Here is a 14,965-nt window from a genome sequence, read left to right on the forward strand (position 1 = left end):
GAGTTGGTCCGGGGGGGTAAATTTGGTAAGGAAAAACGTACCCTTACACCATGTGACCTGACCAGAAAAACACCGGTGCCTTACATTTAACAACCACCACCACCAACAGGAAGGAATTGGTTGGTTGTTGTTTGACATTTGCCTGTTTTTCCATTTGTGGCAGTCAAATGGTTCTACCAGAAGCATCTAACTAGGTGGAAAGTGAGAAAACAATGAGAAGAGGGAAAAGGCCCAGAGATGAGGTTATTACGGTTATACTAACAGCTACTGCAGATATTAGGTTAAAGTAACAGGTGACTTTATAGTAACATATGAGGTTATAGCATTTTAACCTAGTTATTTTGTGTGTATTTATTTGTAGGCTATGAGTGCCATTTTTAAATTCATATAGTTCTGTTCTTGTCTAGAGTAGCTTCTGCTTTCACAACAGCTAAAACAATACCAAAAATACCAAATAAACTCAGCAAAAAAAGAAGCATCCCTTTTTCAGGACCGTCTTTCAAAGATGATTTGTAAAAATAACTTCACAGATCTTCATTGTAAAGGGTTTAAACACTGTTTTCCATGCTTGTTCAATGAACCATAAAGAATTCATGAACATGCACCTGTGGAACGGTCGTTAAGACACTAACGGCTTACAGTAGTCAATTAAGGTCACAGTTATGAAAACTTAGGACACTAAAGAGGTCTTTCTACTGACTCTGAAAAACACCAAAAGAAAGATGCCCAGGGTCCCTCATCTGCGTGAACGTGCCTCAGGTATGCTGCAAGGAGGCATGAGGACTGCAGATGTGGCCAGGGCAATAAATTGCCTAAGTCAGAGCTACAGGGAGACAGAATGGACAGCTGATCATCCTCGCAGTGGCAGGCCAAGTGTAACACCAGCACAAGATCGGTACATCCGAACATCACACCTGCGGGACAGGTACAGGATGGCAACAACAACTGCCCGAGTTACACCAGTAACGCACAATCCTTCCATCAGTGCTCAGACTGTCCACAATAGGCTGAGAGAGGCGACAGAGTTTTACCTCGTCAGCTTGGGGATTCGATCTAGCACACTTTCGGTTACTGGCCCAACGCTCTAACCACTAGGCTTCCTGCAGCCCCGATATGAGGTTGTAGTAACAGATATGAGGTTTATAAAGGTTATAGTAAAATACATAGTTTCCTCTTTTAGACAGAGTGTGTGTACATCTGTCAGCCTTTGTTTTGAGATGTCATTTTCCACAAAGAGTGTGTGTGACCCTGCACGCAGTTGACTGAGGTCTGACGCACCTTTGTTTGGTTTGGCGTCACCCGTCTTCATCTCTCCATATATGGTCTAAAGCCCAGTGGATACGGCCCAAATGGCACCCTATTCCCTATCTAGTGCACTTCTTTTGACCAGGGCCCGATACGACTCTGTTCAAAACTATTGCACTACATAGGGAATAGGGTGCGAATTGGGACATAGTCAGTGACTCCCAGACAGTCTGTAATTGCCTCACTTCCTGGGAAGTGTTTGAAGAGATAATTATGGGACTGTGATAACTAGGAAAATAAGGGCTTTTGCCACTCCATGCATACATGCAATCTTTCCTTTAGATTTCCCCCCTGGAAACCTACTCATTTAGTGTCGCATTGGGAGCACAGCCTATCTATGCAGCCTTTACCATCAACAACCACACAATTATCTGTCTCTCTGGGGAAGACTGTGGAGTTTCACATTCTTTATAGTCTACTCTTTAATTCACTATTTCCTAATGGTACAGCATGGCAGACACCGTGACCATCTTGAACCTTAAATTGTGCACCAACTCACTCTAAACTTGTCACTACACCCTCCGAGGGAACGTTGAATAGATGGTGTGTGTGTGTGTGTGTGTGTGTGTGTGTGTGTGTGTGCTGACTGATATGACTAAGCCATTATAGGGAGGGCCACGGTGACAGGATGGGTGCAGCTACTACGAATAGCCTGCTGAGCTGCTGCCACCCAGTCAGATGCTGTTGGGGTGTGGATAATGTACTGTAGATTTATGGGTGAGGGTATGCTAATGTATTTACTGTTTATCGGTACTATCAGTGATTTTCAAAGGTTATTTAGAAGGTTTTACTTCAGTGATTGACATGTGGTTGTTTTACCTACCTTCATTGAATGCACTGATTTGTAAGTAGCTCTTAATAATAGTTTACAGATGAGGGGTAATGTACTATATGTTTAAGGGGTAATGTACTATATGTGTAAGGGGTAATGTACTATATGTGTGAAGGGTAATGTACTATATGTGTAAGGGGTAATGTACTATATGTGTAAGGGGTAATGTACTATATGTGTAAGGGGTAATGCACTATATGTGTAAGGGGTAATGTACTATATGTGTGAAGGGTAATGTACTATATGTGTAAGGGGTAATGTACTATATGTGTAAGGGGTAATGTACTATATGTGTAAGGGGTAATGTACTATATGTGTAAGGGGTAATGTACTATATGTGTAAGGGGTAATGTACTATATGTGTGTAAGGGGTAATGTACTATATGTGTAAGGGGTAATGTACTATATGTGTGTAAGGGGTAATGTACTATATGTGTGTAAGGGGTAATGTACTATATGTGTGTAAGGGGTAATGTACTATATGTGTGTAAGGGGTAATGTACTATATGTGTGTAAGGGGTCATGTACTATATGTGTGTAAGGGGTCATGTACTATATGTGTGTAAGGGGTCATGTACTATATGTGTGTAAGGGGTCATGTACTATATGTGTGTAAGGGGTCATGTACTATATGTGTGTAAGGGGTCATGTACTATAGGTGTGTAAGGGGTCATGTACTATAGGTGTGTAAGGGGTCATGTACTATAGGTGTGTAAGGGGTCATGCACTATAGGTGTGTAAGGGGTCATGCACTATAGGTGTGTAAGGGGTCATGCACTATAGGTGTGTAAGGGGTCATGCACTATAGGTGTGTAAGGGGGTAATGTACTATAGTTATGTGGGTAAGAGGTAATATAGCTTTATGGCTAGAGAGGCACTGGGACACAACACTCCAATTTATAAGAATCAGTACAGGCACCTGAGGCACTAGCTCTTCTAGTTAAACAGTAACTGACTTAACTGTCGCTAGTAATCTCCTCACTCTGCTTATTTCTGTATCAGCCTGAACCCTTGGTGACCGACTGTACCTGTTCTATACTAATCCTGTTTATGGTGTGTGTGTTCACTTAAACGCGCATACTGTAAATCGGTGAAGATTTAGTAGTGTGATGTTATTTTGAACAAGTTTTATCTGTGCTGTGGCAATTTGATTTGTGCTTTTTTAAGTTGTTTGAGCAGAGAAGTGTTGACTCCTTTAGTAGTTCTCCAGTCATGTGTTTCAGGATAGAAAACATTTTCTTAGTATAATATCTTCTCTTGTGTCTGTGTTACGTCTCAGTGTGATGTTCAACATGAATACTGATGTATTGCATCTCTCTCTGCAGGTTCCCATGATGCCCCTCGTCTGTCGTGCACCTCGCCATTTCCCAGAAGCCCGATGGCCTCATCCCCAGGGTCTCCTCACGCGGACCCATTCTCTAGCAACACCCTGTCCAACCAGCTGCAGCCACCGCCCCTACCCGAAAAGAAAATGGTGAATCGCGCCGTATCCGCCCCTGACAACATGGTAGGGAAACCCTTAGTCCGGGCCTACCCCTGCTTCCCTTTCACCGGTGGCTCTGAGAGTAATGTATCCCGTCCTGACATCCCATCCCTGTCCAGCCTTCCATCCTCCCCCATGGACCCTCGGGCCATTTATTCCTCCTCTGAGTCCTTAGAGCGCTGTCACACCCCTCTGGGACACCCCCTGCGCTCCCGGACCCTGGACGAACCCCTGAAAGTTCGGGGCCGACTAGGGGGTCACAGCCGAGGCAGCATCACCACCTCCTCCTCCCCCCAGCTCAGCGCCCCCCACCTCTCGTCCTCCGGACCCACCCTGGGCTCCGGCCTGCAGCTGCAGACCCTGCTCAGTAACATAGACAGTAGAGAGGGGATCTACTCCAAGCTGGGAGGCCTATATGCTGAATCGCTGCGCCGCCTGGCTCTGAAGTGTGAGGACCACTTCACCCGCAGCCAGAAGAACCCGCTGAGGTTTGATGAGAGCAACTGGTCCCTGTTCAAATTGACCTGTAACAAGGCCAGCTGTAATGCAGGAGACGGTGTCTACTACTCTGCTGCCTGCGCCTCAGACCCATCCAACTCCTACGCAGTCAAGGTAACTGGAACACTGGCTCCCTTTCATCTCTATAGCTTTTATTTATGTAACCAGGAAGTCCCATTTAGGTTAGAAGACCACTTTCCCAATGGAGACCGGTCTCTCTGTTTTTTGGGGCCAAAGCTGTCATGTAGTGCTTTGATATTTTTATTTATTTATTTATTTCACCTTTATTTAACCAGGTAGGCTAGTTCAGAACAAGTTCTCATTTGCAACTGCGACCTGGTCAAGATAAAGCAAAGCAATTCAACACATACAACAACACAGAGTTACACATGGAATAAACAAAACATAGTCAATAATACAGTAGCACAAAAGAAAACAAAAAGTTTGTGCAAATGAGGTAAGATAAGGGAGTTAAGGCAATAAATAGGCCATGGTGGCGAAGTAATTACAATATAGCAATATAAACACTGGAATGGTAGATGTGCAGAAGATGAATGTGCAAGTAGAGATACTGGGGTGCAAAGGAGCAAGATAAATAAATGATCTGTGAGCTGCTCTGACAGCTGGTGCTTAAAGCTAGTGAGGGAGATATGAGTCTCCAGCTTCAGAGATTCTTGTAGTTCGTTCCAGTCATTGGCAGCAGAGAACTGGAAGGAAAGACGACCAAAGGAGGAATTGGCTTTTGGGGTGACCAGAGAGATATACCTGCTGGAGCGCGTGCTATGAGTGGGTGCTGCTATGGTGACCAGTGAGCTGATATAAGGTGGGGCTTTACCTAGCAGAGACTTGTAGATGACCTGGAGCCAGTGGGTTTGGAGACGAGTATGAAGCGAGGGCCAACCAACGAGAGCGTACAGGTCGCAATGGTGGGTAGTGTATGGGGCTTTGGTGACAAAACGGATGGCACTGTGATAGACTGCATCCAGTTTGTTGAGTAGTGTTGGAGGCTATTTTATAGATGACATCACCGAAGTCAAGGATCAGTAGGTTAGTCAGTTTTACAACGGTATGTTTGGCAGCACGAGTGAAGGAGGCTTTGTTGCGAAATAGGAAGCCAATTCTAGATTTAACTTTGGATTGGAGATGCTTAATGTGAGTCTGGAAGGATAGTTTACAGTCTAACCAGACACCTAGGTATTTGTAGTTGTCCACGTATTCTAAGTCAGAGGACTCTGGTGGTTAATGTTCACATTGCAATAAGTGTAGAGACTAAACAAATGGGGGAAAAACCTGTTGAAATATGTGTCAGTCAATGAGAGACATGTCTAGAGGCATCTCCCCTAATTACTGTGAGAAGAACGTCTTTGTAATCTGCAGCTCAAATTCAAACTCCCTGATTGGTCCTTACTCCCAAACTCTTATTGGACGGTGTACATTCTACTCCTCAATCAAGGTCATGCTCTTACCTCGTTAAACAATAAAACCTGTACAATGAAGTAAGCCAACATCTTAACGAGCCAAAACCTTAACGAGCTCTTAGACTGCTCAGAAGACCAAAGGGATCCTCAGCCGAGCCACAGACCCTCCACGTTGGTTGTGTGTCCCAAATGGCACTCTATTCTCTACATAGTGCACTACGAGTCTATGGTCAAATGTAGTACCCTATCTAGGAAATAGGGTGCAATTTGGGACGTAGCCCGTGTTTGTTCTCACATCGAAGAGAAGGTCCTACCATTCTCGTTTTCCTCCAGGGCATGTTCTGTACTGTAGGCTGCTGTACTGAGGAGAGAGAGAGAGAGAGAGAGAGAGGGTGTGCTCTGCGTTCATTTTGACTGACCTTTGTCCCAAAGTCATTAGCAATGTGTAAAAGCAACATGTAAATCCAGAGCTGTGTGTCAAGAGTCCTCGCTGCCTGAGGCTCTGTAGTCTTGCCTAATGCCTCTAGGTCCATTAATCTTTTCATGCCAGCCAGGATTTACAGTTCAGACACACCCCTGTTGTCAAGGCCTACATACAACCACCCTTACACACACATTCTTTCTCTCACACAAACACACTACCCACAAACACACATGGCAGCAGCTCTGTGATGTGACTGTGTAATGAAATCATCCAGTCCTCATATTAAAGCATCAATCTGTCGTGTTACAGTTAAATCACTATGGCAACGTCCCAAATGAACCATATTCATTATCACTATGGCTACGTCTCAAATGAACCATATTCATTATCACTATGGCTACGTCTCAAATGAACCATATTCAATATCACTATGCCTACGTCCCAAATGAGCCATATTCATTATCACTATATTCATTTTATAGTGTACTACTTTTGACCAGGGCCTATATGACTCCTGTCAAAAGTAGTGCACTAAGTAGGGGAAAGGGTGCCGTTTGGGACGTAGACTGTGTCATATCAGGGCTCAGCTGTGTTTGTAAAAGTGGGAGAGATGGACAGGCTGCCACACTTCCCAATATAGTGCACTACCTTTGACTAGGGCCTGTATGACTGGTCAAAAGTAGTGTACTTTATAGGGAATACGGTGTCATTTGGGACATAACCACAGTGTTTGGCTTTACTCGTATTAAACATGGCGAAACTCATTCATGGCTGCTTGTAGTTAGACTGGTAGACTTATGGAATTACTGTCTGTCTGCTACTACTGGATTGAAAACAAGATCTAAATGAATGAAGGATTTAAAGCTTGTTGACAGCAAGTGGGGATAATATTCCAGTCTCTTACTTAACCAGGGAAGAAATATTTCCTCACTGTGTACATTGTGCTCTAACCCTCCCCCTCTAAGAGCCAGGCAGACATTTTCCTCCACATGATTATGCCTGTTTCTATTCTAACCACGGTGTCTCTCCTCTTCTCTCGGCAGATCTGTAAGAGCCAGACCTCAGAAGCCAAGCAGGGTCACCTCTACAGCCTGTCCGTCCAGCAGACCGTCCCTCCCCACTTCAACCTCCAGCAGGACTGTGGCCACTTCATAGCCTGCGTGCCCCGGAGCATGCTCCCTGCTGATGAGGCCTCGCTGCCCCCCAGTCCCAACCCCACGCAGGGGGACAAGGAGCGTGTGGTGGTTATCACCCGGGAGGTGCCACAGCAGACTACAGCAGACTTTGTCAAGGAGTGGGCGTCCGTTCACCAGGTATGATTGTGCCCGTTTGAAACATCTCATTTCATTGCATCTTATCTTGAGGAAGGCCCCTAGCGTGGAACGTTGACTGAATGGTGTGATGTTCACCATTGTGGACATGGAATGAAAGACGCAAATATTGCTTTTGCCTGCCAGCGTCTCATTTGTATTTGTTTTCCCAACAGGCCCAGCCGGAGGTGTACGAGCGGTGGGTCTGCTTCCTCCTGCTGCAGCTGTGTGACGGTCTGGACCATCTAAAGGAGCATGGGGTGACACATCGAGACCTTTGTCTGGAGAACCTCCTCCTGGTCCCTCACCGCCGCCCCCCGCAGGCCAACCCCAATGCCCCACACGACCAGAAGCACCTCCCCCGCCTGGTCATCTCTAGCTTCGCCAAGGCCAAGCAGCGGAACACTGAGGACTCTGCCCAAAATGACCCCCGCCTCAAACGCAACCACGCCCGCCTGGCCCCGGAGATCGTCTCGGCCGCCCAGTACCGGAAATTCGACGAGTTCCAAACCGGTATTCTAATCTATGAGCTCCTCCACCAGCCGAACCCGTTTGAGGTCAGCCCGAAACTGAAAGAACAGGACTACAGCTGTGAGGACCTGCCGCCCATCCCTCCAGTCTCTCTCTACTCCGCTGGACTCCAGAGACTAACCAGGCTACTCCTCCAACCGGACCCCATTAAACGCATCCACATTCAGGAGGCCAAGCGGGTGCTGCAGAGCCTGCTGTGGGGCCCCCGGAAAGACCTGATGGAGCAACAGCAGTGGGGGGACAGGCTGGGCCCCGGGGAAGGGCCCCGCCACGAGGGCCTCCTCAACTGGTTGGACGTGAAGAGAGCGCTGCTGATGATGAAGTTCGCAGAGAGGTCTCTGGAGCCGGAGAGGAATGCAGAGTTAGAGGACTGGCTGTGTTGTCAGTACTTCAGCTCTGCTCATCCTCTGTCCCTGTGTCATACAGCTGAACTGCTCTACTCACTCAAGTGACTGACACACTGACCGGACAGACTGTCTGAATCCCAAATCAACCCCAAACGCCTACCCCCTAGGTACTCCTGGAGATCTGAAGGATTGGATAGGTTTGGGATTGGGGGTGACTGTGTTAGTGTGTAGAGACCATAAGCTGCCATGGGTTTCCCCTGTATCTGTCTCGGAGGATACACAGTGACACAATGTGAACCTGTCTGCTCTTCACTCAAATGCATGAAAGTAACAAGGCATCACTCACTTTCCTGTCCATTCAGCTTCTACTTATACTGTATGTCTAAAGACTGCTGTTGTTTTACTTTACTGTATGGACTAAGACACACACCCGCTGGTAAGGAACCGTCCCAAAAGCCCAAGCAGGCCAGCGATGAACTGAACAGAACAGAACAGGAGTCTCTCTTGCCAGAATCAGAGCACTCTGTTCCACCACAGACACAGCAGCTGTGAGAGCTAAGCATGGAATGGAGGATTGACTTAACGCAGGAAGACCTCAATTTACTTACCTATTTAGTATTGATGAACAGTCAGTATACACACCTGCCAAGACATTTCAAGTGTTAATGTTTTATGTTGTCCTTATCAATAGGACTACTTGCCCTTTCAAACAAGAACTCTCGTCCTCATTTATCCATGTCCAGCACCTCTTGACAAATGTTTGATTGTGCCTGTGCAGCTAGCTAATTTTGATTTGCTTTCACACATTGGTTTTATGTTACACACAGGCATTGACACTGGCGTGTATTGAATTGTGCATACACATTCATACCAGTGTGTTGAAATTGAGTGAACTGGTTCCTGAAGGTTGTCTACAGCTCAGTTTAGAGTGGTTGGTGTTGTATCTCTCCTTGTTAATCCACGAGGAGGACATGTATTGTTTAGAAAGGTGGCCATCTTGAAACCAAAGCTGTTTTGATTGGCCTCGATGGGATGGTAACCATGGAAACGGTGTGACATGAACCAATCTAAAACGTGTACTGCCTAATGCCACAAAATACAGTATGCATATCATTAGTTAAGCGATACTAAGACAGCCAGTACCACCACTGCTATGGTCCCACTTACCCTAATACTTACTTTTTTTAAAGAGATACTCCGGTACTTTTGTATACTTTTAACCAGTGGTTCAGAAAGTAGCGCTCACGAGCCAAAAGTGGTCCCTGAAAATGGCTTACTATGTCACCATATGTGCAGATACAGTATTTGCACCACATCATTGCTCTCACTCTCTGCTGTGTCCACTGAGCTGTTGGGCCTGCCCTGCAACCTCATTGGATAATGCTGGGCAGGCCTCTTGCTAGCTGTCACTTAAATGCAAGAGTGCTGAAACTCATTGGCTGTAACTCAAATTGCTATGTGGGGAAAATGGCCTGGAACAGCTTCAAGAAAAGTCACTTTCAAACTCGGGATTTTGTGGCTAATTGAGTTAAAACAGTAATTCTGTATGAACTACTCATTGACACATCCAGCCCAAAGCGGGAGGTTTAAAACATACATTCTTAGTTGCCAAAGTCCGGAGCATGTCTTTAATGTCATCTTTAATTGTTGTTTTTGATATTATAAATTGTTAGTGCCTTTACTTCTCCATATACATGTTATGGTGACTGAGAAACTAATTGTAAATCTTAACCCCTAAACTCCCTCTGTAATTCGTGAAACTGGATTTTCACAGAATGGTCTGGAGACGAACAGAACTTGTACATAAAGAGGTTGTAGATCAAATAGCGAGCCCCACCTCAAGCAGGTCTTAATAATTGCAATGGATAAGATCCATAGTGAATAGGTATCTATGATATCCAATCGTTTAACCCATAGTAGTCACTGGAGGAAGGACTTTCTGTTTTTCTCTGCATCCTAAATGGCTCCCTATTCCATTCGTAGTGCACTACTCCTGACCAGAGGCCTGTGTAGGGTAGTGCACTACTCCTGACCAGAGCCCTGTGTAGGGTAGTGCACTACTCCTGACCAGAGCCCTGTGTAGGGTAGTGCACTACTCCTGACCAGAGCCCTGTGTAGGGTAGTGCACTACTCCTGACCAGAGGCCCAGTGTAGGGTAGTGCACTACTCCTGACCAGAGGCCCTGTGTAGGGTAGTGCACTACTCCTGACCAGAGGCCCTGTGTAGGGTAGTGCACTACTCCTGACCAGAGCCCTGTGTAGGGTAGTGCACTACTCCTGACCAGAGGCCCAGTGTAGGGTAGTGCACTACTCCTGACCAGAGGCCCAGTGTAGGGTAGTGCACTACTCCTGACCAGAGGCCCTGTGTAGGGTAGTGCACTACTCCTGACCAGAGGCCCTGTGTAGGGTAGTGCACTACTCCTGACCAGAGGCCCTGTGTAGGGTAGTGCACTACTCCTGACCAGAGGCCCTGTGTAGGGTAGTGCACTACTCCTGACCAGAGGCCCTGTGTAGGGTAGTGCACTACTCCTGACCAGAGGCCCTGTGTAGGGTAGTGCACTACTCCTGACCAGAGGCCCTGTGTAGGGTAGTGCACTACTCCTGACCAGAGGCCCTGTGTAGGGAAAAGGGTACCATTTGGAACACACACGCTTCAACTTCTTCTTGTTTCACCAAGAATAAATCATTGATTATGGCCTGGGGCTGCAGGCAAACAGTCCAAATTCTGTTCTATTCCACTGCTGTTATCATTATGTGAATGGAAAAGATACTGGTCTCTGTGACCACTAACACATTGATTAATGTGAGCCTCACCTGCATCCATCAATAAATTGTAAATATGTTTTCACACATGCACACCATGCTCCGTCTGTCTTTTGCTTGTGAACGGCATCAATGGATGTAATGTGTGTGTGTGTGTGTGTGTGAGAGATGGTGTTTGCACTTTTAAAGATATCTGCTAATGGATAGAAGAATTACTTAGTCAGGGAGCCATAAGGAAATGTAATGTTGTAAAATGTGGAACCAAACAGTAGTTCCAGTGAAAGCGTCACCACATAGTTTAACATTCCTGTTTGTACATTACACAATGTGGAGGAGCTTTCAGTCAAATTGGGGGATTTTACAACAACAACAAATGCCCAGATTCAGAGATCATACAAACCATTTAAGGAGGACCAGCGCACTCTGTGCAAATGAAATGGAACAAAAAAAGTCTCCCTGTTTCTGCCTTTTCGATATTGTTCACAGCAGCACATTGCAAAATCAAATTCCTGTCTGTCTCGTCCTTGGCTTAAAGCTAATTATAACCCAGTACCGCAGTGTGAGAGATGCTACAGAGTTTTCCAGATGGAATACAGGTCTGTCTGGGGTTACTGTCTAGCTATTTACATTCCAGTCAAGTTCACTCCATGGAAGGCCACTGCAATCTGACCCTGGAGTGGGAGAGCTCATGTTATGTTTTTGTCATGTGCATTAGTACAGTGAAATGCCTTTCTTGCCTGCTCTTTCCTAACAATGTTAACAGTACTATAAAAACATATTACAAAATTAAGTAGAACAAATACAGGAACTAGAAATAAGAACAGGAGAAAGTAAGTAAGCTATATACAGGTCAGTTCCAGTACCATATTTACAATGTGCTGGGATACTGGAGTGGTAGGGTTAGATATGTATAGGGGTAAGGTGACTAGGCATCAGGATATATGATAAACGGAGTAGCAGCAGCGTATATGATGATTGTATGTATGTATGTGTGTGTGTGTGTGTGTGTGGAATGTGCATAGAGACAGTACAAAAATAAAATGGAAGGCTCAGTGCAGATAGTCTGTGTAGCCATTTTGTTAGCCATTTAGCAGTCTTATGGCTTTGGGATAGAAACTGTTCAGGAGCCTGTTGGTGTCAGACTTGATTCACTGGTACCACTTGCTGTGCAGCAGCAGAGAGAACAGTCTATGGCTTGGGTGACTGGAGTCAAATTATTTTACACCGCCTGATATAGAGGTCCTGGATAGCAGGGAGCTCAGCCCCAGAGATGGTCTGGGCTGACCGCACCGCCCTCTGTAGCACCATGTGATCGAGGGGCGGTGCTATTGCCATACCGAGCAGTGATGCAGCCAGTCAAGATGCTCTCAATGGTGCAGCTGTAGAATTATTTGAGGATCTGAGGGCATATGCCAAATCTTTTTAACATCCTGAGGGGGAAGAGGTGCTGTCACACCTTCTTAGCGACTGTTTGCGTGTGTGTGGGGAAGAGGTGCTGTCACACCTTCTTAGCGACTGTTTGCGTGTGTGTGGGGAAGAGGTGCTGTCACACCTTCTTAGCGACTGTTTGCGTGTGTGTGGGGAAGAGGTGCTGTCACACCTTCTTAGCGACTGTTTGCGTGTGTGTGGGGAAGAGGTGCTATCACACCTTCTTAGCGACTGTTTGCGTGTGTGTGGGGAAGAGGTGCTGTCACACCTTCTTAGCGACTGTTTGGACCATTAAGTCCTTAGTGATTTGGGCACAGGAACTTGAAGCAGAAATCGGATGAACATTAGTCTGGAGGTTTTGGGTCTCGGAACAAATACACACACCGTGCGTGTGTGTGCCTTTCAATCCTCCGTTGCTTTCTGCTTCATATCACTCTCAAAAACACAGAGCTCCTTTGTCATAGGTGGAATGTGTTGCTATGGTGCACTGACCAATGGAATTACATGTCTGGGGGAGCAGGACCTCAGAGTACCACAGACAACACTGTTGGGGGGTGTGAGTGAGTGGAGTGCCCCAGACAACCCCCCAGTGACAGCAGCTACACTGAATGCTCCCCTCTTCTTTTGTTTCTCCGATGAGCACAGGTCATGAGGCTCATTCCACAGCAAATACCAGAGTTCTACAGACTAGTTCTCTTTAAACATTCTATTAACCAGTAGGACAAAGGAATAATTCAAATGTCCCAGTTAAAGTGAGTGGTTCAAATAGCAGTCAAACTGACATTAAAGAGATTTACATGATTAGATTGATATGTAGATTAGCATTACCTCAAACCAACCCTCTGTTACGATTCAATTCACTCCAAATTTCTCCATGAGATATCCTGAGGTCTGAATGTATAATTAACAGATCAGACCATATTGTATCTGCACTGAGGAACATAACTATGCAAAACAAAGCCAGATTGGGCAATAAGTAGAATGTTCCAAACCCAATTTTCTATGTACTTAATCATGATTCCTTCTCAGTAGTCTAAATACCTTAAACTATGGGAAATGTTCAACTGCAGTACAGAGGAGGTTTTACAGAGGGATTTTTGGAGTAGTTACACAGCTGAAAACCAAAGCAAGCCTGTACTAGCCCTCTGCCCCCTCTCTCCACTTCACTGAGTCTATTTTGACAATAAGCGAAGCCACACTGAGATAGAGAGACAGTGGTTTACCACTTCAGCCAGCCTCTGAGATGTCTGTAGGGGATCCTATTATGGCTGGTTTTGAGTGACAGTGTAATCCATTGCTCAAATATAAAACAAATGGCTTCAGAGAACATAACTGAAATGACAATTAATGTAGCCAGAACACGTCAAGCCTGATACAGGTGTTTGTGATGCAAGGCTGACGCCTAGTGGTCAACATGACGTGTTACATGTAGGCTCTACAGGAGTTAAATGACCGCAAGCAGCTGACTTGTCAACATCTCAGCAGGGCCCCCAAGTATTAGAGCTGAGATGATTATAAACTGTAGCACTTCATGTCAGCGTCTGAAATGGCAAACTATTCCCTTAATAGTGCACATTATCCAAAAGTCTCTGGTCAAAACTAGTGCACTATATAGGGAATGGGGTACCATTTGGTTCATTTTTTTATTGAACCAGGCAAGTCAGTTAAGAACAAATTATTATTTACAATGACAGCCTACCATGGCCAAACCCTAACCACGCTAGGCAAATTGTGTGCCACCCTATGGGGCTCCCAATCGTGGCCAGTTGTGATACAACCTGGAATCAAACCAGGGTCTGTAGTGACACCTCTAGCACTGAGATGCAGTGCCTTAGACCACTGCGCCACTCAAGAGCCCACCTATAATTACAATAATAGTCTGGCATTTTTAATTGGGGGGAGGGGGGGGCTATAGACAATTCAAGGAAACGAATCAGCCTAAATTTCTCTTAATAGGCTTGACATTCCAATACAAGACTGTCTACCGGTACTATACATCATAATCCAGATTAGATGTGGCAATTTGTATAAGGTCCAGCCAGTTGCTTTGTCACCATTCAACTGAGTTGTGTATTAAAGTTATGTTTAACTCCATGGTAAAAGGTCACTGGGTTCATCTTGTGCTAAATTCCAATCCAAATGGCACCTAGGGAAGAGGGAGCCGTTTAGGACATTCCTTACTCTGTCCCTGGTAATAGCGTATATATATATATATTTAACCAGGCAAGTCAGTTAAGAACAAATTCTTATTTTCAATGACGGCCTAGGAACAGTGGGTTAACTGCCTGTTCAGGGGCAGAACGACAGATTTGTACCTTGTCAGCTCGGGGGTTTGAATTTGCAACCTTTCGGTTACTAGTCCAACGCTCTAACCAGATACTCCTTAAAGCTAAAGCTTACCCACCAGACAGACAGACAGTGGCATTTATAGCCAGGTAAACAAGCCAATGCTATATCCTCATCCCAAAAAGATAAACCTGCTTGGCAAGAACGTGCATGTAGCCTATTGCAGTCTCTGCAGTTCACTGGGTTCATGGAGACATGTTTTTATGGCAAAGTGAAAGTGGTATTTTATATTGCAGGGGAGGCCAGAGTAAAAATGTGTAAACCTACACAAATATGTACCG

The 14,965-nt window shown here is 45.5% G+C and overlaps 1 protein-coding gene across 1 annotated transcript in view; it reads left to right on the forward strand.

Annotated features, from left to right (window-relative positions):
- The window catches only part of LOC112257370 (inactive tyrosine-protein kinase PRAG1), a 45,367-nt gene extending 35,088 nt beyond the window's left edge, over window positions 1–10,279 (forward strand). Inside the window, exons 5-7 of the mRNA XM_024430884.2 lie at window positions 3,463–4,232; window positions 7,004–7,273; window positions 7,447–10,279. Coding sequence (XP_024286652.1) covers window positions 3,463–4,232; window positions 7,004–7,273; window positions 7,447–8,253 — 1,847 coding nt within the window. The 3' untranslated portion in view covers window positions 8,254–10,279. The remainder of the gene's footprint in view (window positions 1–3,462; window positions 4,233–7,003; window positions 7,274–7,446) is intronic.
- Window positions 10,280–14,965: the final 4,686 nt, after the last annotated feature.

This window comes from Oncorhynchus tshawytscha, linkage group LG09 (genome assembly GCF_018296145.1).
Source record: "Oncorhynchus tshawytscha isolate Ot180627B linkage group LG09, Otsh_v2.0, whole genome shotgun sequence".
Classification (NCBI taxonomy): domain Eukaryota; kingdom Metazoa; phylum Chordata; class Actinopteri; order Salmoniformes; family Salmonidae; genus Oncorhynchus; species Oncorhynchus tshawytscha.